This window comes from Puntigrus tetrazona, chromosome 25 (assembly GCF_018831695.1).
Source record: "Puntigrus tetrazona isolate hp1 chromosome 25, ASM1883169v1, whole genome shotgun sequence".
NCBI lineage: Eukaryota > Metazoa > Chordata > Actinopteri > Cypriniformes > Cyprinidae > Puntigrus > Puntigrus tetrazona.
The window spans coordinates 14,234,128-14,256,926 of NC_056723.1; the positions used below are offsets into that span (position 1 = coordinate 14,234,128).

General features: G+C 39.7%; 2 protein-coding genes across 5 annotated transcripts; both read right to left on the reverse strand.

Annotated features, from left to right (window-relative positions):
- Nucleotides 1-1,655: 1,655 nt before the first annotated feature.
- On the reverse strand, nt 1,656-9,082 carry hic1l (hypermethylated in cancer 1 like). 3 transcript variants are annotated; one of them, XM_043227236.1, is made up of 2 exons: nt 8,714-9,082; nt 1,656-6,603 (listed from the first exon to the last, which is right to left on the reverse strand). In XM_043227236.1, the coding sequence occupies exon 2, from the start codon at nt 6,570-6,572 to the stop codon at nt 5,202-5,204; it is 1,371 nt and encodes a 456-aa protein (XP_043083171.1). In that variant the 5' UTR covers nt 6,573-6,603; nt 8,714-9,082; the 3' UTR covers nt 1,656-5,201. The 3 variants fall into 3 exon arrangements, with proteins under 3 accessions (XP_043083171.1, XP_043083173.1, XP_043083174.1); XM_043227238.1 differs by lacking the exon at nt 8,714-9,082 and adding an exon at nt 8,553-8,705; XM_043227239.1 differs by lacking the exon at nt 8,714-9,082 and adding an exon at nt 8,071-8,529.
- A 236-nt stretch (nt 9,083-9,318) lies between these two features.
- Nucleotides 9,319-22,664, reverse strand: LOC122330315 (FYVE, RhoGEF and PH domain-containing protein 6-like). Of its 2 annotated transcripts, XM_043227233.1 has the most exons (21): nt 22,148-22,658; nt 19,428-21,183; nt 17,501-17,594; nt 17,295-17,356; nt 16,892-16,922; nt 15,313-15,464; nt 14,622-14,778; nt 14,376-14,463; nt 13,189-13,239; nt 13,042-13,100; nt 12,880-12,951; nt 12,728-12,796; nt 12,506-12,586; nt 12,324-12,403; nt 12,058-12,160; nt 11,827-11,973; nt 11,284-11,392; nt 11,098-11,198; nt 10,211-10,339; nt 9,707-9,849; nt 9,319-9,627 (listed from the first exon to the last, which is right to left on the reverse strand). In XM_043227233.1, the coding sequence occupies exons 1-21, from the start codon at nt 22,158-22,160 to the stop codon at nt 9,591-9,593; spliced, it is 3,534 nt and encodes a 1,177-aa protein (XP_043083168.1). In that variant the 5' UTR covers nt 22,161-22,658; the 3' UTR covers nt 9,319-9,590. The 2 variants fall into 2 exon arrangements, with proteins under 2 accessions (XP_043083168.1, XP_043083169.1); XM_043227234.1 differs by lacking the exons at nt 9,319-9,627; nt 11,098-11,198 and having other exon boundaries at nt 9,708-9,849; nt 22,148-22,664.
- Between the last annotated feature and the right edge of the window lie 135 nt (nt 22,665-22,799).

The following is a 22,799-nucleotide window of genomic DNA, read 5'->3' on the forward strand; positions in this document are numbered from 1 at the left end:
TAACAAAAACTTTGTGTGTGGTGATAAAAGATTCCTTAACGGCTGACCTGTGTTTGTTTAAAAAAAAAAAAAAAAAAAAACGAACCGGCATGTTTAACCCTTTAAGTTTAAAAGGTTAAAATAAGAAGTGGCTCACCGAACCATTAACTATGCAAACGCCATGCAAAAGTGAGATAACAAGCAGCAAAGTGAGCAAAGGCTCCTCATTCAGCTGCTCTCAATGTTTCTTTCTGTGCGCTTGTTGTCTATGTGTGCGCAGCACAAGCTGGCCGCTCTCTGATAATGTCACAATGGGGATTTCTCTGTTTGTAGACGTCTTAGCGTGCCGGTTCCCACCCTGCCCGGAGTGTCTGCTCTCTCTCTGTTCAGGAGCCGCACGTGGGGACGCCGCCAGCTGTGCTTTTCTCCGAGCGACCCGAGCCTGCCGCCGTGCGGACCCCGAGCCGGCAGGGCCTGCGCGCCATCAGATAACGCCGCCGAAGCCCTCCCAGGCCACTCTGCGCTGACAATACGGCCGTCATTTACATGTGAAAACACCGGGCCTTATCTGGAGTTCGCCGGAGCTTGAGGACAAGGGGACTCGGCCGGCTCGTGCAGGGGATGCGGATCTGTAACAGGTAGGTCTCTGGCGGAGGACGGAGGCCGCGGCGCCACAGAAAAACTGACGGAATCGTAAAAAAAAAAAAAAAAACTTTTACTGTGAAAGCATTCAAAGAAACGTGTCACTCATTGGTGAAAATGCTAAATGACAGCACACAGCATGAAACCATCAGGCAAAACCTAACTCTGAAGTATTCCCTTTCTCAATAATTCCCTCACAATGTGAATAATGGCGAGGGTTCCCGCCTGTTTGTGTGGATTCTTATCGCCACCTACTGGGTAACCCGTGAAAACGCTGTAGGGATACACTCTGGGAAAAAGGACCCTGTCAAACGGGGATCTGAATCTCAAAGGATGAATCTTAGTACCTTAAAAGGTACGTTTGCATCATATTAGTGCCTTTTGAAAGGAGTCTGCCCCTTTTGTTTTTCCTCTGAGAATAGCGTTCTGCAGCAGGCTACATATACTGCGTACTAATGAGACAGCTTCATTTTACTTATTTTTTTGATCACAATCAGCACTTTCGACGAAAGTTTACGCTATTTTTGTTTGTTTTTATCTACCCTAGTTGTGATATATATTACATTTTAAAATACTCGTAATCAGACTATAGTTACTTTTTTTTGACTACATGATAACATATTATTCACACAATAGCAATATATTATTCATAATTGATTCTCCATAATACTTAATAATATATATATATATTATTATTTATATATTATATAATATATATATATATATATATATATATTTTTTTTTTTTTTTTTTAATTTGCCAAAAATAAACTGCATGAGTCAAAATGATCACTTTTTCTTTAATGGCAAAAAAAAATATTTCCCTATCCTAACATTTCAGATGACGTATAATGATGCGCAATCGGAGAACTAGCCCTTATGACTGGTTTTGTGGTCCATTTAAAATCTTCCCATGTAATATACAAAACAAAAATTCAACAGGGCTGTAACATTCATTATATGACAATATTACAACACTAAAAGAAGCTTTCTTATTTGTCAGTAAACTAAATAAAAAGCAAGTGGGAAAGTGCAGTCATTTGATCAGCATTTAATTTTATTTCATGTCATAACTGAGAACAATGTTATATACAATAGGACCGTAAATTCTTCAAAGAGTGAAAATGTGCTTTGGTTTTCATAAACAGGTTGCAAATACTTCAGCGTCATCATTTCGGGAACAAAGTACTTGACATTTCAAAAGCGTCTGAAAACCACATCAAAACCATACATGTACACACACACAAACCTGTACTGCAAATGCAAAGAGCTGCCGAACCTCCTGAAGGCGCATTGTGTCGGTTTTGGAGAATATTGAAGAAAAAAAAAAAGGAGAAAGAAAATAACAAATAGCTGCAAAAACATTGGTTAATGGCGCTTTATGGTTCAAAAAGTTGGGACGTGTCCCTAAAATGTTCCCTGAGGTTTGCAGAGGATGCAAATGAAAGCGTTGTCACAGTTTTGAAGTTCAGTTTCAAGTCCCATTATGTATTAAAAAGTTCCTGAATATTCTAGGATCCTACTGATTTAAAGACAGTGTCAAATAATCATCTCAGTATAAAGCAAAAACAGAAAAAAAGCAAGCACAAAAACGATCAAAGAGTGCCTGAAAAAGTCCATTCAGCGAATCCAATCTGCCGTTTAAAGTACCTCTTCTGACATTACTAGATCAGGCAAGCAGCTACAAAACGAATGAATTCGACCTCGAAATTAGGTATTGTTTAAAAAGCCCTCCAGCGTGATGAAAACCCACGTACGACGTACAAAATACCCGACCAGAGGTAGTTTAAAACAAACACAGGTGTAGAAGAAATAAAAACACAATAAGAAAACGATTTCGTCTCTGAATAAGCAAACGTTTCAGTAATATATCAACTGATAATAATGTGTCAAGATACCCAAAGACATTTACAGTAGGTATTGATTTTTACGCTTTTGGTCTCATTTCAACACTAAATGCGTGAATGCAATCTGCTAAACCTAACTTTTTTTTTCCTTTTTCATTCGTAAGAATAATGCACATGCCGCGAGAAAATATGGACAACATGCTGTATAAATTAAGCCATTGGTTGAAGCGTTGAAAGAAAAAAAAAAAACCCAAAAGAAAAACCCTGAAAAAAAAGCTGAAAGACTTTAATATAAACCTGAATTGAAAGAAGCATAAATTAGACTTAAATATTTAGCAAGAATATAGATTTGGTTATAGTTTTACAGTATTTCTTAAGCATTTCAACATTCAATATTTCTTTGGAACTGTACATCAAAACACCCTAATTGCTCAAGCAATACGACTTCACTAGCTCAGATCGCGACCCTAAAGTGAAGTATTACCTGACCCCCTGAAAAGTGTATATTAACACAGGCAGTGTGTTCTCCTCTGCTCTGAATCAGATGTGGCTTTAAGCTCATTCGTTAAACTAGACAGAGTGACTGTAATATGGAAGACACTGTGTAGTTTCTCTTCTCTAATATGTATTCTTAATCTCATACAGGCTAATCAGAGGGTTTGGTTTAATCTGAGGTAGCAAGTTTGTGTATTCAAGTAAACAACCCAGATAGCTTTATTACAGCGGTCTGTTTCTGAAGCATAAACTCTATCATGACTCCTAAATTACATTCGAGAGGTATCGCAAGTCACTGCTGCAAAATAACTGGTATCACCAGGAACATTCGGCTGTTTCAGTTCTGAGAGGATTACTAGCTATTTGAGGTAATTTTCATTTAAAATCGATTAAAACTACATCGCTAAGTGGATAAACTTGATAATTTTTTTTTTTAGCTACACACTAACAATAACAAACAATTCATGCACAAGAATAAGAAGATATGAAGAAAGAGGTATAACAGCAGGTATTGGCTGAAGTTGGCATTCTGATGCTTATCGGGGAATGGCATCGCCATCCTTCTACAGAGATCTAGAGAATTCTTTATAGCTTTCTAGAGGATTTGCTTTGGAAACTGAACTCTAGATTATCGAAAAAAAAAGTTAACTCTGAAATAATCCAGTTTTGAAAGAATGCCGCAAAAAGAATGCTTTGGGTCTTCTCTAAAGAAGCTTCTTTTTGAACTAGAGGAATCTTTGGAGAATCTGTGAATGAAGATGCATCCTACATTATGAAATCAGTACAAATCAGTACAGAGAAGGTGTAGAATATTTTTGTACTATTCTAAATGTGATACAATCGGGATTCTAGACTACCTCAAAAGGTAAATCTACATCTTAAAGTGAATCTTTATATTATTCTTAAAGAAAGTGTTCTATAGACCACAGAGGTTTCCTTTTTTGAGATGATCTAGGGTTCCATTTTGGAGAATACTCTTCACTGAATCCAATGACTTATGAACAGAATCCTGTATTTGCTCAAAAGATAGTGTGTGTGAAGAAGATTTAAATTAATCTTTATAGAAGGATTTGAGGCCAGAATTTGTGGCCAAAGTTGATCTCTAAAAAAACATGACAGCGGTTCCGTTTCAGAGAAAATTTAGGGTTTAGTTCCAGCCACAAATTCTAAGTCTACAAGCCTAATTATAGATCAGGGTTTCACAAATTAGGTCATTTGTTTTTGGGGTTTTTTTTTTTTTTCAATCTAGCGCCAACCATAATCAAAGACACCTGAAAATACTAATCAAGGTCCGTAGAGTTACAGGTTTGATCAGTATTAGAGCAAAGCCCTGCAGAGCCTCCAGGTCTGGATTTGAGTAAGCCTGTTCATGAATTAACACCTTACCTAAACACAGCTGAACCAGCTAGTAAAGGTGTTCTTGGTGCGGTTTTGGCACTGAAGCCTGCAGAAGCCTTTCAGGTGCAAGGTTAGCTACCCATGATCTTAATCTGTCTACCACTGTGCATTTTTGATTTCGTCCTCATCTAACACACCCAATTCAACTCAGACGAGAGTGAAAACTTTAAAATGGTGCAGGATCCTGCAGAGATCTTCAGAGGCTTCCAAGTTGAGCTAGAAGAATCTTTGTAAAAATTTGTGGGTGAAAGCGAACACCAGATTTATTCAAAAAAACAAAAGATCTAGTGGATTTCTGTAAAATTCTAGAGGAGTTGTGGCCCGAACTGAACTCCCAATTAGCTCAATAAGTAAACACTGTGAGAAAATCTAGAGGAATTTGTTGGATGCGTCTCCAAAATAGTACCCTAGGATCGGGGTGTCAAATTCAGCTCCTGGAGGGCATCTATCCTGCAGAGTTTAGCTCCAACCCTAATTAAACACACCTGAACCAGTTAATCAAGGTCTTTGTGATTACTTGAAACTTCCAGCCAGGTGTTTTGGAGCTACACTCTGCATGACAGTGGCCCACCAGGACCAAAGTTTGACACGTGTGGTAGATTACACTACAGATGCTTCCTTTTTAAGCTAAATTACTTTTTGCAGAATTGTAGAAGATATGTGGGTAAACCTAAACCCTTCATTGGCTTAAAAAGGAAACCCCTGTAAAAAAAGATCTAGAGGAATCTTTGTAGTGTTCTGAAAAACTTGTTGGAACTAAACCCTGGTTGAAAGAACCCAAACCAAAGTACTATGGAGAACTGTGTCTGTGTTGTCCTAGTTTAGGGCTCTTTGACCTGTTCTAAGATACTGAGGTATGCATCCGCATATGACTAATGAGGTTTCTTTGTTGCGTAAATTTCCCACCACAGACCTGGCACTCATACGGTTTCTCCCCTGAATGGACACGCATGTGCTCAGTGAGGCGATACTGCCTGGTGAAGCGCATGCCACACTCCTCACATGCAAATGGCTTTAGACCGAGGTGGCTGCGCATGTGGCGGGTCATAGTGCCTCGCTGCGTGAACATCTTGCCGCAGATGTTGCAAGGAAAGGGACGCACGGTGTCAACATCTTTGAGGGACTTTAATGGACTCTGATCCAGGCTTTCAGGGGCTTCCGGCGAGACTCTGGTGACTCCAGCGTCTCCGTCACGTTCCTCTTCCTCCTCATCCTCAACCTTCACATCCAGATCTTCATCCATATGACTTTCCACATGGGATTTAAGACTCTCTGAGGAGGGAAAACCCTTTTCGCATGGTATACAAACGTATGGATTGTCCCCTTCAGATTCTTTGAGAAAGGTCTCCTTTTGATAAACAAACTTGGTGCTGCCGTTGTTTGGTTTGTGGCCATCAATTTCATCTATTTTCCCTCCAATTCCCTTCTCTTTCTTTACAGACAACTGTAAAGTGAAGGTCTGATTCTGGCTTAATTGACTTCCAGCCCTGCTATGCGGAATGTAACCATTGACCTTAGATTTTCTTCGGGATCCCTCCCTTTTTCTTTCCTGACCTCCGTCCAAAGGAATTATCCACTTCTCTTCCTTTGGAACACACTTCCCATTTATTCCCAGCTGCATGTTTTTGGAGATGGACAGAAAACCTTCTTTGTTAACTGTTGCCTCAGAATTTGAATTCTTCTTGGACAAATCCAACCCCAAGTCCTGCTTTTTCCTCGAAATGCATCTACTTCCAGCATTATGCCGTTTTTTGGGAGGCGTCATACACGTGTATGTTTCGGTGTCTGATGAGTGGTCTTCATACAGGCGAACTGAAGATTTGGAGCTTCCACGAGCCACGCTACTGAGGGACCCATTTTGGTTGATCTTACTGGAGCACAGGTTTGCGAGGTCATTGAGCTGGAGAAAGTTCGCTGTGGTGAGCAAAGAGCTTAAATCCACACCATCAAAGGTCTCATCTGCCAACTTGCCGGTGTAAATGAAATCCAGAATTTGCTGGAAAACAACTGGATCTACCATGTCAGGGTCAAGGTGGATGAGGTTATCATGAAGGACAAGGGACTTGAAGTAGTGGCTTGTGGCAGCGAGGACACTTTTGTGGGCCCGGAAGAGCGTGTTTTCAACCATGATAATGACATCGCACAGGAAGCCCTTGGAGCGCTGCTGATTGAGCTGGAGAAGCAGTTGACTGGCGTAGTTTGGGAGCTCCATCGCCTACCCTTGATGTTTTGCATTGGTGTCACTGTAAGAAAAGATGGCTAGAGGTTATTTTGGCATGACACAAACTTATCTTAAAGATAATCGCTAATATCTGCATAGTTTTAACAAGCTAACAAAACACAGCGGATGAGCAGTAAGGGAAAAATAGATCTCTATGCCAATGTTTTTACTGATAAGGTGCTTAGACTCCTTGTCGTCATATTTACAAAGTCAATCAATAATTGTGCCAATGTTATAAAGTCAATTGATTTCAGTCCCACTTAATATTAAGTGCCCATAATACCTGTGTACATAGTAACTAGATGTGTACATAGTAGGTAACCACAGTGTAAGTACACATTGGCACATAGTATGAGTAAGTACAAATGTGTAACGGGACATTAGTAACAACACTTTTTTTCACTTCACTAAGTAGTTACATAACAGGAATCATATATCTACATTTTGTAACAACGGTATGTATAAGAGTAAATGGAACAATTTGATCAAGGACGTGGAGATGGGTAGGTTTAGAGATATGTAAAGTGGCAGTAGTTGGATCCAGAGCTGGTTTAATACTCTGTCCACTCAAAATGAAGTGCAACCTTCTGAACACCATCCACAATTTATATGCAAAGCCTAAAAAATTAGATTACAACAGGGTTTCACTAAATTTATTTCAGATTTGTTAACTTGCACGTCAATGTGTACGTTACCGTTGCTAAATTTTTTGAAGTTTTAACTTTTTTTTAAAATAACATGTTCGGCAGGGAACATTACATGACTAAACATTAATAAACACAAAAACAATGACGTGCCCAAAGTCTTCCAGTTCTGAGATATTTTTTTTGACTTCCAGAAGCAAGAATTACTGAAGGTCATTGCATATGATGAAGAATAGCTACACATCAACAGTGTAACCTCCTTCAAATTCATTTACGCAGCATTTGTGAATAGTCAAAGCTTAATTGTTTACGATAACGAACGATATTTAGAAAGGAACGTTGAAAAAAGGAGCACCAATAAATAATGTATAATTTGCCCCCGTTGTGTGAATAATATCTAACTGTAATCTGATTGCACATGTGATATTACAACACAAGTACTTGCTTTTTGGAGTCTGATTATGTAATCTGCGTCATTTACCACAGCACTTTTACAATGAGTAGACTGGGAGTGTATAATAACCAGCTATTGATTGAAATGCGTGTAAATGCTACTGAATTTTTCGAATAATGTTTTACTTTTGCAAGCTAATGTGGTCCTTCAGTTCACACAATAGCAACAACAATATTTACAATATAACAGCAACTTCATATCAACCAAGTCATCAAAAAATAATAATAATAATAATAACACAAATGTAATAATAATCCGATTCCTAAAGCTTACACTACAGTTCATTATGACTTTACAGTATTGGCGAAAAAGGCATAAACCACGGCATTTCCGCAGATGCTCCGTTTCGATGGTATTTTTAAAGCCACTGGCATAAAATAGTCATAATTACAGTACGATAACGATCCAGTTTTCCGGTTTCTCGCGTTCTGCCGAGCCTCAGACAACAACAACGTAGAACAAATAAGACTGCGAGTTACAGATTAACAGTTTAAGATCCCCCAAGACCCCAACGCGCATGTGCTAATTAATTAGGGCTGGTCTTTGATCAAAATTGCGAAACGACGCGCGTTTGAAAAACGCGTTTTGGTTTCATTTCAAAACGTTACCGAGATAATAACAAAAAAAAGCAACATTTGCTCGTCGAAAAACGGCACGTCCGCGAGCGACCCCCGCCCGGGTTCGTTCGAGCGCACGGTGGGGTTTGAAGTACAATATACACGTATCTTTATAAACGCGGAACTGCGAGTAAACGCGCGCAAACGGCAAACGCATCGCTACCCACCGCGCCTGAACCCGACGGCGCGCGAGTCTGCCGAGAGCTACGCGACGAACGATTTAAAAGAGCGTTGAAATAAAAACAGGAAATGATACCTTTGCCAGGCTGCCGTGGGTTAGGTAAGCGGATCGCGAAACGCGTTTAAAGCCGTCGCTGTTGTCATAATAACCGCCGGTTCTTCGGTTCGACGCGGCGCTGGTGCTTATATCGCGTTGGTGCGCGACAGAAAACGCGTATAGGTTGTATTTTCGAATACCTTTTAAACAAGGGCAGGGGTCCTCGCTTCTCCCGTCGTCATCAAAACGCCATCTTAGGAGCTTGTGACGTAGGCAGCGTGACCCCTGACCCAGTCGAGATCGGTCTCACCCCCTACCTGTCCTTCTGGAGGTATTACCATAGTATTAGCTCGGGTTACTGTCCCCAAGGCTCGATGATACTGATAGAAGACCGTGGTTGTATGAAATAGACGTTTTGAGACAACGTACAGTCAAAGCTAAATGTATTCAGACGCCTCACACAAAATGGTAATAAAATATGACAAGTATTCAGTGGTCATCAGTTATTCTCGATCTGGTGGCTTTTGTAGGAAGGTATGGGTTTTACACCGTTGAATTAAAGCAGAGTAAGATCAATTTAGCTTGATTTTGTGAAGTCCGTGGTGAAAAAAGGTTGCATTAGGAATTGAAGAGAAGTCAATGCGACTGAGTAATTTTTTTTACGGGTATAATATGCACTTATTTTGCTATCTTCGCTTACATAAACGCAGCCACTATTAAAAAAAAAAAAAAAAAATATATATATATATATATATATATATTGAATTATTTTGGGCTTTACTGTACAAATGACAACATACTGAAATGAAATTGTATAAAAATACATTTATTAAGTGCAACTAACTGGTTACCGTGTGTTTTCTGTAAAGCATAAATATGACAGCATAGTAAAAGCATGTAGTGCATTATGGACATGTTATGGAGAAGTGTTTGGTGACTAAAACATTCATTTCACGACGCTTAAAACAACTTGGGGGTAACTCCACAGCAGCGTCCGCACAAACGAATGCGGTTCGCCTTCATTTTAACCGATTTTAACGTATGCGCGCTTCGGTCTGATCCGGAAACGTCGCGGGGTTAGAGAACCGTGGCTTCCTGGATTGCTTCAATCCATCTAGGAGGGAAAAAAAAGAGGGTGGCGTTTAAATGGCAAAAAAATAAATATATAAATACGTCTTTTATATTATAGTCACCTGTCACAGATCTGGCTGTCACTCGCTCTGAAGACGTAGTACAGAGTGTCTTTGTGATAAAGCTTAAAATGCGAGGAAGATTCGGGTTTCTCCGTCCGGATGGAAAATCCTAGAAGAGGCTGACTTTCCAAAGCCGCCACGTCCTGGATGCGACAAATAAAAGTCAAAATGCGAATAAAAATATTTCTCAAAAAGCAATGAGCGGCCCCGTTACGTATAAGCAATACTGGATGAATCCTAAAACGCGAACGGAAATAGCACTGCAAATAAATAAGTACAGTCATCAAAAATAGCATCTATTGAAACTAAACAGGAGCTGTATGTTTGCCGACAGAAACCTGAACACATTAACACATGATTGCCCTCGTTTACACATCAATGCCTGTCTGTTTAGAAACTGGACCCACCCAGTCACTATCACTGATACGATCACTCCAAAACACCAAGAGCAGCGGGACCTAAAGACGGACACCGTTTAATGGTTCACCGTTTAGATGTTCTCACCTCACTGGCAGCGTAAGTGTAAAGGACTTTGTTCATGACGACGAACCAGAAGCGTTTCCACTGTTTTCTGTTGGCTTTCGTCCGCTCCATATAGCCGCTCATGGAGGAGCCGTCGGTGTTCGCGGAAACCTGCAATAAATGCGTGAATTAAATTGACCGTTATTCATTTTTAAATCTCTAAATGAAAAATCGCAACCAAAATAAACGTTTTTCTTTGCAAAATGAAGAGTTCAGATGCCAAAGGCCTCTAAAAGCCATCTTATTACTGGAAGTAACGGTATGTATTTCTACTATGTTTAGGTTTCTAATTAAAGTAACGTCGTGACTTACTCCGGACGTCTCTCAACGAGAGTTTGGGAAATCGAACTGGCATTGCTTCTTTGAAAAAGTCACTTGTACATTTAATAAGTAACGCATTAGTTACTTAAAAAGAGTAATCTGATTACAGAGGTCACGTTACTCCAAAAAAAAAACCCAATGATTGTTTTCGAAGGAGAACCAATCTCTGGATTTGCCCCCCGTTTCTTCGTATGTTTTTAAATCTATTTTTCCCTCATCCAGATTTTTAGTTCATTTTGTTCTGCCCACCGTCTCGCCTCAAGAGAAAACACCCCTCGCTGAACAGGGTTTGCAGATGCTTCGGGAACCACAAAAAATGTAATTATACATCAGACGGAGCATTTTTCACCTGCCATAAATGCTTGTAAGAAGACGTGACGTTTGCATTGATAAAACAACCCCTTACTGTTATAGATATACCACGAGTCTTTCGGACGGTTTGATTAACTGAGACAGCACAAGATCTTCAGCGGCTGGAGCGAGAAGGAAACCTGGCTTTACGATATTAGGTTAGATAGCATACGAAAGACAGTTGTTTGGATCATCACCTCTTTAAGGGCTGCTGGTATTTTCTTCTGTTTTCTGAAGGGAAAGGCACCGGGCGACTTGCCAGTAGGTGACAGAGGCGAGTTACCGGGGGCCTGGTCACCTAATATTAGTAATACGAATACACACTCGTATTAGAAATCAACGAAAGGCAGAGGCTTTAAGCAGACGGTTTCTGTGCCACGAACCTGGATTATTTTGCTGCAGAGCTGAGAAGCAGAGATCGCAAACTCGCGCAAGGTGATTCTTCAGATACTTCAGCGGCTGTTTGTTAGTCGAACAGGCCTGACATACAACCTACGTGCCAAGAGAAAGGAATGCATGCATAAGCACACGCGAACAATTACTCACTGACAGACAGACTGAGAGAAATCTGATGCATGTGAAAGTTAACAAAAAAAAAAAAAAAATATATATATATATATATATATATATTTAAAAAAGCATCTGCCAAGTTCATGTTGGTTTCAAATGGTCTTAAACTTATATGTAGCTTTTAACGATAGTTTAATGCATATTATAAAACAATGAAAGTGTTTTTTTGACTTTGCATGCATGTCAACCTGTTGTCGGGGACTCCCAAAACCAAAATACGAACCTTTCATTACCCATAACAGAGGCACTTTAAATGGCTAAGGCACGTATTGGCCAGGTTTTGGTTTGTAAAACCCGCCCACTGCCAGTTTACCCAATCGTGTTTCGGAACCCCCGGGTTGCCAGTTCAATCTCACCTTTCCACAGGCTCTGCAATGGTGGCGTCTCCAGGTGAGGGTGAACTCACAGGTGCAGATCATGCACATGGTGGTCCTCAGGTCTGGGATCCATATCGGGGCTTTGGATCCCAGCTGGGCCCCGATGTCTGGAACATCTTGGGTCGCCTGGAAAATATATCGCAGGTTGCTAACAAAACAGCACACGTGATTTAAACTCAAGTTATAGGTGGATTTAATCAGTTGGTTTACCATCTCAGGGTTTCTAACTGAGGTGAATGTGGTCTCTTTCTTGGTGTAATCGTCGATTGCGGTGGAAATGGCCTGGAGCCACTCGTCTCGACACGCAGCAGAGCTTTGAGGGTAAAACCACAAGATGTTTAATGTTTCCAGAAGAGAATCAGCCTCTCAGAAAATTAGGATTTTTGGGTGAACCACCTCTTTAAGGTTAACGAATAAATTGGATAAAATTAGCACCACATATTTAAAAGTTTAGCATTTTATGGGAAGATTCTCACCTGGCAGATAAAATAAAAGACCGTTCAACACTTTCAATGTTCAGCTCATTCTGATACCCTTCCTGACTAGGTTTAGTGACCTGAGCGTAACACAGACAACGATGGAACATAATAAGACATTCTCAAATGTATGCAGGATTGCATTTTACTTTGGCGATTTAAAAATAAACTAAAAATCTCACCTTCATTTCAGCCAATGATAGCATGTTGTTTAGTTTGAAGTTACCAGCTACCGGCGTGGTATACAGAAGACTATCGTTCAACTAGAGCAAGAAATGGAAATTAAAATGATTCGTTGTTTTCCCGAACAAACTGAATTGAGCCTCATTACAGAAGTGGCATTGTGAACATTGAATATTTTCATGCCATGTTTAATAAAACCGAACGAGTTAGATGACGCTTACTAAGAAGAACATTCGGGGCTGCATCCCTTTCCTGGAGAGCTTCATCAAGATCCCTTCCTTTAGCAAAACCTAAAGAAAAACCCATACATGAATACGTCACAGGCATTTACGATTAAGAAGAGCTCTTCAGGGATTGGCGGTTGTAAATGTACCCTTCCTGGTTGGACAATCACATGATTCCCAGTCAGACGGCACTGAACCTCGTAGAGCTTCTGGCTGTTATCCTGCATTAAAAAAAAATTAAAAAACGCATCTCAAAATATAAGCATAATATACTGCGTGTATAGCTCTTCTAGAAACCGCCTCTGAATTACCTCGTGTCTTACGATTTCGTTCGCATGATTAGCCACCTCCTTTACTATTGTCAGGGCAGCTGTTAACATATAGAAAGATATTGTTTATATATCATATAATGAGAGATTGAGATTTGTTGTTTGCCTTAGAATGCCGGTTAGTTTCACCTTCTGCATCTTTGTAGTCCAGTGCTTCTTCATCTAGATTGTTCAAGTAACCTAAGGAAAATAATACAAGTGTACAGTATATTTAATGAGTTTTTTTTCCCTGCAAGTGCTGATTGTTTTCCATGATATTGGTGCACTTAGTTTCTAAGAATTTCGAAATTCATCCCCTTGATTAATGTAATTATAAGAGCTAGAATAATCCATAGTTTGAACACATTTGCGTAATCAATGCCTTTGCATTATTATTGCTACATGCATTGTTCACATTTTTTGCAGCATTAAACCTGAACTGCTTACACAACGCAAACATGCAGGAACATGCGGCTCAGACTTCTGCTTTCTCTGTAAAGCTGATTAGGTGTGAAACTAATGCATACAACTGACATATCGTGCAAAAACGTCTGAAAATGTATTGCTCGAGTTCAGATGTTACCGAATGAGAGCGTCTTTATTTGTGCTATCTGCTGTCAGGCGTCACTGTTCTCTTGCTTTTAGTGATTTGTATGGTCAGGTATCAGTACGGATTTCTTGATTCAACTGATTCACAAGCTACCCTAGCAACTTTACCTACCCTAGCAACCACCCACAATAGCTTGGCAACTGTAATGTTTTACGCTAATCGGAATATTTGGCAAAAACATTTGGAAACAGTAATGTGTTAAAACTACTCAGAACACCTTAGCAACTGCATAGAAATACCCTGGAAACCCAAAAAGAAATTTGTTAAGAAACTACAAGAATACCTTAGAAACCACAAAGCAACACCCCACAATACCCTGGAAACCATAATGTGTTGAAAACTGTTCATAACACCTTAGCAACCGCATAGAAACACCTTCGCAACTACCTACACTACCCTGGAAACTGTAATGTGTTAAACACTACTCGAAACACCATAGTAACACCCCGGCAACTGTGTTTAAAACCTACTCAGAACACCTTAGTAACTGCATAGCAGCATGCTGGTCACCACCCACGATACCCTGGCAAATCTAATATTTTATAAAACTACTCAGAACTCCTTACCAACTTTATGGCAATACCCTGGCAATTGCAATGTGCTGAACTACTCAGAACACCTTAGCAACTGCATAGCAACACCCAGGCAACCACCCCCAATACCCCGGCACTAAAACAACTTAGCAAGTGGAACGCATTTCAAAAAAACGCCCCAAGTGGGTCCTCACTGGTCAAGAGCAGCTGATACTGTGGAATCCTCTGGATGGGTTTCAGCATGTAATGTTTCACCGCCAGGTTTGCACAGCACGGAAGGCTCTGTACGAGGGAGAGAACGCAAGAATTTAAGCAAAAACAAATCAACCCGATAAGACCATTCACATCACTACAAAGACTGTCAATCAAACTAACTAGGGCATCCTGGTTTACTACTGTCTGACGTGAACTGAACAAACGGGTCGGAGTGGTTCTTTCACCTCAAACTCTCGCACGGCTTTGGCAAACGCTGTGTTTTTCCGGCAGTGCTCTTCTAGAAGGGCCACATTCTTGTCGAACTCGCGAATATAAGTGGAGTACATTTTCAGATAAGGGCCTTTCTTCACAAATATGTCTGCTACACTGCAATGCTCATTCCTGTTTGAAGAAAGAAACATCTATAAATAGTACACATAAGAATACATACATATACACATATATATATATATATAGAAGAATGGGCTGGTTGCTCCTTTTGAGAAACAAATCAGTTCCATTTTTGAATGAATCAATTAAGATTCAGATTCATTTGACATTAAAACTCATTGCTAGTTGTCAAGAAGGGCTACTAGAGATGTCTACATTTTCAGGATGTGTTTCACAGAAAGTTATGATATTGCTTTAGAAATCAGGTCAACGGTGCAAGAAGCATTTAGACTATTTCTATGGTATTTCATTGTGCATTTGGTTCAGTTTTAAATGCAGCCCTTTTCATTGTCACTGCATGGAAAGGAGCAACTAGCACACGTTTCTTATTTTGTGTCGGAAGAAAGTCAGTACAATTTTTGAATGAGAAGTGGGTGAGTAGATGAGTAGATCAGTGACCTACAAACACATTGTAGCTAATGACTTCCCAGCATTTCAATATATAATAGGAAAGTATGCAGACTTGTGTGTTGATGTTTTAATTACCAGTGAGCAACCCGTTCCTCCAGCTCTCTCAACAGATCACAGTTGAGCTCGTACAGCTGCGGCAAATAACACAAGATCTGGTTCAAGACTCGCTCGTCGACTACGGGTTTTCCCGCCTGACAGGAGGCCTTCAGTACAGCGTCACGAAAGTCCTGCAGGCCAAACGGAAATGATATGACCCTTATTTTAGGATGCTTTTACAAAGAGCTTTTACTATCAGTAACACCGAAAGCTCTGAGATCTTTGTAACTTAACGCAATAAAAATATCATAATAGTTCAAATTAGGTCGGCTGACTGGAGCCTGGCAGATCCAGTTCCCATATTATACTTATTATTTTACTAGAATGTTCCATGTTAGTTCTCCTCACGGAAAAAGAACTACGCTCGATTCATACGGGTTTGGAGAAACAGGAGGGCGAGTAAATAAGGGCGAAGTCTTCCTTTACGAAAACAATGCCTAAACTGGTTTTATTTACTTTCTCTCTCCCGCTTCGAATCCTGTCCTCTCTACAATGTTCTATCTGAAGTCAAAAACACCAACGATATTTCAACGAGATCTCTGAGACCCTAAATGGACAGCGTGGATCCTTACGCGATCAAGGCTCGTAACGAGGAGATCGTTAAAATAGTCCACGCTACATCGGTGCTTCAACCACAATTTTACGAAGCTTCGAGAATAAAAATAACATCATTATTCAACAATCGTCTTGTTCGCATCACCTTGTAGCAGTGTTGCCAAACGTACGACAATTAGCTTACTTGGGCGATAATTAACGTATGTGTGAAATATTGTAAAATGTAGAATCGATAATGAAAAAGAATCTCATAATGCTTCAAATGCTGGTCTTTTTAACCATAGCGCTTCTTGGCTAAGTCATCTAGCAGTTAATAAACAGAATCGAATGCGCGCTACGAAAGAACTTTGGACCTTCTCGCTTACGATAAATAGCGATATTCTGTATGACTACCTCATACGTGATCATTTTGAGCTTCTGGTACAATACTTGTACATTTCCAATCTGGCAACCCTGCCCTGTAGCTCCATTTTGGAGAGTATCACATGCATAACATATGCGACGTAGGTAAGCTAGGTAAGATACATTGTTTACATTCAGATCAAAGCTTAAACAACGTGTCTGCGTAGTGCAACTGACATAAAACAACATATGTTGTGTACATATGTGATAATCTCCAAAATGGGCGACGTGGAGCAGACGAATAGTTGAATAAAGTCACTATTTTTGGAAATTATGGACTATTTCTGTTATTACTGTTTCTGAGCTTTGATCACGTAAGGATCCTTGGAGGGTTTGAGGGCTCTCAGATTTCATCAGAAATATCTTAATTTGTGTTCAGAGTATGAATAATAAAAAAAGAGATTCATTGTATTACTGCTATTGCAAGTCAGTCTGCTTTCGCTAATGGTGTATAAGAAGCAAAGCATTAAAAAGCAGATTTAGAAAAGAGCCCCATGTGACTGATTTACTCACATGTCATGAAACAGGTACAAAAGCAGGGCTTTGCATGAGACGTTACATAACGTGATTGTGCCTAAATCAAGTCATAGCAAACACTTACTACATGCAGAAGCTTCAGCACTTTCACGAAGCTGGAAATAAACAGAGAAAGAGCACAATAATAAGAATTTTAAGAAAGAATGGACATTGTGTGTCTCAGAGGTAAAAAGAGTAGTGTTCAGTTTCTTGTAGTTTCTTCAAACCGATGGTTTGGTATCTTTGGACATCAATGTATCGTCACGAACCGCAGGGTTTCATTTGGATTTGTCTGTGCATGTTTTTTTTGCTCTCAAAGATTGTGTTCTCATCGACTTCCATCATTTGACATACTACAATGGTTTGAGTTAAAAATCTTTGTCTGTGTTCTACTGAAGAAACAAAGTCGCCTACATTTTGGATGTCCTGGGGGTCATTTTTGGGTGAACTACCCCTTTAATCGAATGCATTTTGTGAACAAGACTTACATTTTCTCTGAAGACGAGATCTCATTTACAATGTGTGCAACCTTGGTCTTCTTCACTTTAGTCTAGACAAAAAAAAGAAGCATTACGTACATTCGGTATTGAAAGTGTTTCTATAGGCTACTTCATATAACCCGTTCTGTAATATTTCTGTTTATTTTTTAGGATTAACGAAGTCATAAAATTTCTTAATGATGCGAATACAGTACCTGTTTTTCTCTGTTGACACTGTTATCCTCGTCTTCCGAGCTGCCTTCATCTTCTTCTGAATCGTCCACTTCTTGCTCTTCTTTCAACGCGTTTCTATAGAGAAATCAAAAGGAATGTGAGAGCTCATCACCAAATTTTCCTCCTTCCCGCCACAACAGCCACAGACGCAGAAGAGTGGCTATTAATGACTCAGAATCTGTAGTATGAATTAGATGTAGGTCAAATGTGAAGTCGTTCAGCAAACACCTGTTCAGAACAAAGCAGCCATTCCTCAGATTCCACGTCGATCGGGTGCATCACAAAACCCAACAGAAACGTTTTCAAGTTCGTATCGGTTGAATTTTTGTAGCGTAAGCCAATAAGCCAATAAGCCAAGACAGCCCTAAAGCGAACTGACCGTCTGTCAAATAATCCCCTTGCTAACGTCTAGTCTTAATGAAGCATTTTTGTTATTGATGTGCTTTCGAAAAATTGAATCATAAATTCGCTTGCTTTCGAATCAGTTGGGTGATATTAGTTATTTTTAGTTTATTTTGTATTTTAAAAATTCTATGCAAAACAATTAAAGAATTGTCAGTGTGTCAGAAAGTGGAAATTGGCATTGAATGACAGGAATACGAATTTACTAAATATGTTGCAAAAATATTTTGCAAATATGTAAAAATTTAAAATTAGAAACAATCGAAGATCATCTTGACAAACGTTGCTTTTCTAGAGAGTTTTAACGGTTGATTTGTTTACATTTCGGTTCATTTTAATTCTACCTTACATTTAAATTCAAAGTGCAAGACTGCTTACTACTTAAAGGGGTCATATGACTCCATTTCACGCTGTCCTTTGTCTCTGGAGTGTTACGAGCATATAAAAGATCCATAAAGTCGCAGAGATCAAAGTCTCAAACCAAAGAAATACACTTTATGAAAGTTAATGTTCATCCACACCTTCCTAAAACGCCTCATTCAAATCTACGTTACTGTTTGGGAAGATTTGCATAACACCGCCCAAATGTTTTGGCAAATAACGAAGGCGTAGTTATTATTTATGCTGTAGATTCTTGTAGAGACGTTGCGCGTTTCCAAATATGGTATGGTATTCAATCACGTGTTTGAGGTATTCAGCCAATCACAACGCACGGGATAGACGGCCAATCAGAGCTCACTGCGCTTTTCATAACAATGAGCTTTTTGTTGTTTTTTTAAAAACAAATACACAAGAATAATGTTCTTTTTAACCATGTCATATGACCTCTTAAAATTAAAAAGTTATCTATATTTCATGCTGTTTCTAATGTTCACGACAGTAATTTACCATTGACAAAAAACTTTCGGTTTTAATTTGTTAGGTATTAGGTTTCAAAAAATAGCTATAAGTTCAAACATAAATATAATTGGCTGACCTGCATTGGATATTTTTGTCAGTTTTTGACCTATTAGCAGTTAGGAAGAGAACTGAGAAAGAGGGGGGCGGGATTAGAAAAGATACTCCAGTCGCGATTGGACAATTTTTAATGAATAAACCTGTTGGGGTGTGCGTTATGTATCGTCTGCGACAATATCGTAATTGATGCTGTAACAGTGTGCGATTTGACATTTTCAACAAAACACCTACATTACGTGATGCACTCTAGACTAGTGCTTTATGAATGAATAAAACAAATTGAATATGATCGCAAGTTCAAGATATGGCGTCAGAAAATGTGCTCATTTATACCACTTCATTTAGTAAATCAATCATTCATATCTAGCTGACCACCGCTGAATATAAAAGAATATCAAAAACTTAGTGAGTCAGCTGTCTACGGTAGTCCTTAAGATACCAGCACAATAACACACTCAGCAAAATGTCATCTAAACATCTTTATCAATAAAATCTTAGAGCTATTATTTTATGTCAATACAGAACACCACTATATCCAAGCATACTAACCTTTCAAGAAACTGCTGCTCTTTGTCATCTACGCAGCGTTCTAGGAACACATCGGGAACTTCATAAATGCCATCATCCTCATATTTTGAAGACTGGTATTGGTGTTTATTGACCTCCTGTGCCTTTTCAGGGCTAAAAGGAGGGAGGTTTTCATATTCTGTGATATCTTCATATGCATGGATATCTCCATCGACACTCTGCTCAGCCTCTAATACTTTCCCATTCACCATTCGCCTCAAATGCAGTCCATCCGGGAGTCCGTTGTGGAGAGGCATGGGTTTCTGAGAAGACCGCTCATTCAACACCGGAGCGGGATCGACAGCCTGTCCGCTCTTTACAGATAGCTTAGGCATTCTTTTACCAGGGTCAAGGTCCATGATACTAAGAAAAGAGGTCTTCTTGAGGCCATCGGGTTTATGAGTGTCTGCTGAAGATAAGGACTTGGATTTCGGCTTGAGAGTTTTCTTGTTTGGCACATGACTTGCTTGCTGCTTCTCAACTGCAAGAGGGAGATGTCCTTCAACAAGGCCATTGTTTCTCAGTGGAGACTTGGATGCTGCCGTCTTTTTAGGAAGCCTATCTACTGAAAGCTCTGTAGCCCCAATGTTGTCGTGCCTGTGGCTATCAGGTCGAGGTTTTTGAGTCTTCTGCAGGTGTTTGTTGCTTGATACCAAGATCTCAACGACCTTGGGGGTTTCATCCAGACTCTGTGCTTTCTTTCCAGCCCCCTGTCCACCAACATCCTGGGATTTATTTTGCTGGATCCGAGGGGTTTTCTGTGGCGGGACTGGTGTTGGTGCCCTTGAGGCCTGAGGGTCTTTGTTCTCTCTAGAATGTCTTACAGCACTGATGTTAACCTTTGGATTTTCTCTCTGTAAGGGATCTGGATCGTTTACATCAACAGGTAAGACAGTAAACTCTTTCTTGGTGAGGCCTGCCGACTCCTGAAGGACAATGCTGGATCGCTCCTTCGTAGTTTTGCACTGCATGACTACTAGTGGTGCTTTTTTAGTTGGCTTTGTAGGGGACGGAGAATATGGAGTGCTACTTATGGCTCGTTCACATTCTAGAGGATCTGGATCGCTATCAGCAGATGACTTGGCACTAGAGATAACGCTGTTTTGGCGTTTTCTAGTCGTTTGCATCTCAGAACCTCTCTGAGGTGCCTTCAAAGGCTCTGTGTTCTGGGAGGTTTTCTGAGGTTTTTCAGTTGGATGGAAATGATTATTATTGGATGATCTGTGCAACCGCGACAAAGCAGGTGTCACTAAATGCTTCTGTTCTTGTGGCGCTTTTAAGGGAGGTTTTAAAAGGCTCTCTCCGGGTCCTTCGGTTCTGCTCGGCTTATACTTATCAGGACTTTGTTGACGAACATTTTGGTTGTTTTCCTTCGGTGAGCAGTCGGCGCAGTTTCGGTCATTGCATACGCAGATGGGAATGATGTAATCCCACTCTGGCTTGTGGCTGGTGTGAGTTTCATTTCTGAAATTCAAAGCACCGACGCTCTTTGTGATGTCTGACTTTTGCTGTACAACAGCTTGATGGCCAACCTTGGACGTGAGGCGTCTGGGATTGATCGCAGGAGGTGGGAGTTTGGATATGCATGGTTTTGGCGCCACAGCAGGCTTCACTTTGCATTTAACAGCTGGAGGGGTGTGCTGGTAAACACACAGCTTTGAAGCAGGTGGATGTTCGGTTCGCATCGGTGCTGGGAGAACCTTCGGTTTTGGGGCCAAAGGTGGTTTCTGATCACCGGCTGAGAGGACAAAGAAAAGCACATGGAGAAATATGAATTTCTAAGTACGTAGGACAATTTTCCGAAAGAACATTTTTCCACTATAAGAAATGTTTTGTTGATTTGAAAAGGATAATAATAATAATAATAATCTGAGGAACCTTTTCTACTATTAAGAACTTTTTGTGGAAGGAAAAAAAAAAAAATTATTATTATTATTATCATATTTTTTTCTTAATTAAAATTCAGTACAACACAAAGAAAGTAAAAGAAAATATACTTTGATATTTTTATGGGTCAATTTCCCCCCAGCAAACTACTGCATATTTACATAAAATTAAAGTATGTAAAATTCATATTTATGTTGTTGTTTTTTTACCTGAAACATGTTATATCTTTGCAGAGTTGGGAGGAAAGTTACTTTTAAAATAAGCGCATTGTAATATTGTGATACTTCATTAAAAAAGCGTCTGCGTCACCCCGCCAAAAAATATTTTGCACATTTCTTGTTTTCAATACTACACCTAAATATGCTTTACACTGCCAACTCATAAAATTAGGAAATGTCATTGAATGTTAAATTAGCTATGGAGTCTATCAAAACTCATAACAGATAAGCTCCTTTAAGATGCTGTCGTTTTCAGTTTCTACTTTGATCACAACATTTCAAAAATGCACTGTACATGGAAAGTCCCCAGCTTCAATAAAAGCAAGTCAGAATTATATTGCATGTTCTACTCTCTAACTTTGTTTATTTTACTTATATATTTCGGGTTTTTTACAAATAAAGTCAAACACCTCCTCTGAAATAGGTATTTTCCTTTCCTTTTAAAAACTGATTTCAAACAAGCATAACCTTATCTAGAGTTTTGTGTTTTTTAATTATACACGTTATTTAAAAATCCCATCAGTTTATGGTATAATTAAAATGGTTGTAGGTGTGACTTTATGTTTATAAAAAAAATAATAAAATAAACTCGCTCACCTGCTCTCTTCATCGTCCTAATATTGACTTATTCCTGGCATTTATGCGACCACCAGGCTCGTGATTTGAGTCAAGTTTAACGACACGATCCAAGGCGATGTTTGAGCCCAGTTTAATGAGGAAAGACTGTGATCAAATTCTTGGAGAGGCTCGGGGAGGGCGGGTTACATCTGTACACACGTGCCTTTGTGTGGAAAGTCATTCAGGTTTCAGTAATCCCTTCCATTGTGCGCCTGACCCTGTTCAGGTTATTACTGCGTTCGTGCTGAAGATAAAAGTCCCGTATTGGCGTCAACAAACTGAATATATGTCACTTTTGTGGACGCTATACATTGTGCCCTCAAAATCTAGCCTGACATGTTGGCTAAATGTGGGGAATGCTACGAATCCCAAAATCCTTGTTTACGTTTTGCGCGGTTCTCCACGTGCACGCGCCTGCTCGATTTGCGAACGAATCGATTTTCGATTTCGAATCGGATTCACGAACCGCGAGCGCTCTGAAAGGTTCAGTGAATCAACGACGCGCTGATTCATTGGGGAGACACGTTTATACGCTTTTGTTGGTGTTTTTTTTATGGTTTGTTGTTTAGAAATTGGTTAAAACGGGATAAAGAAAGGGCCCGTGTCGGACAAACGTTTTGTTACGCTACAA

Bases quoted from the DNA above. Each gene is read 5' to 3' on its own strand.
- hic1l (XM_043227236.1), bottom strand. From the start codon at position 6,572: ATGGAGCTCCCAAACTACGCCAGTCAACTGCTTCTCCAGCTCAATCAG.
- LOC122330315 (XM_043227233.1), bottom strand. The intron at 10,340-11,097 runs GTGATGATCCAA...CATTTATTGCAG, and splicing joins TACCAGCAGCCCTTAAAGAG to GTTTCCGCGAACACCGACGG. The intron at 9,628-9,706 runs GTGACTATAATA...TTTCCCTCCTAG, and splicing joins GACAGCCAGATCTGTGACAG to ATGGATTGAAGCAATCCAGG.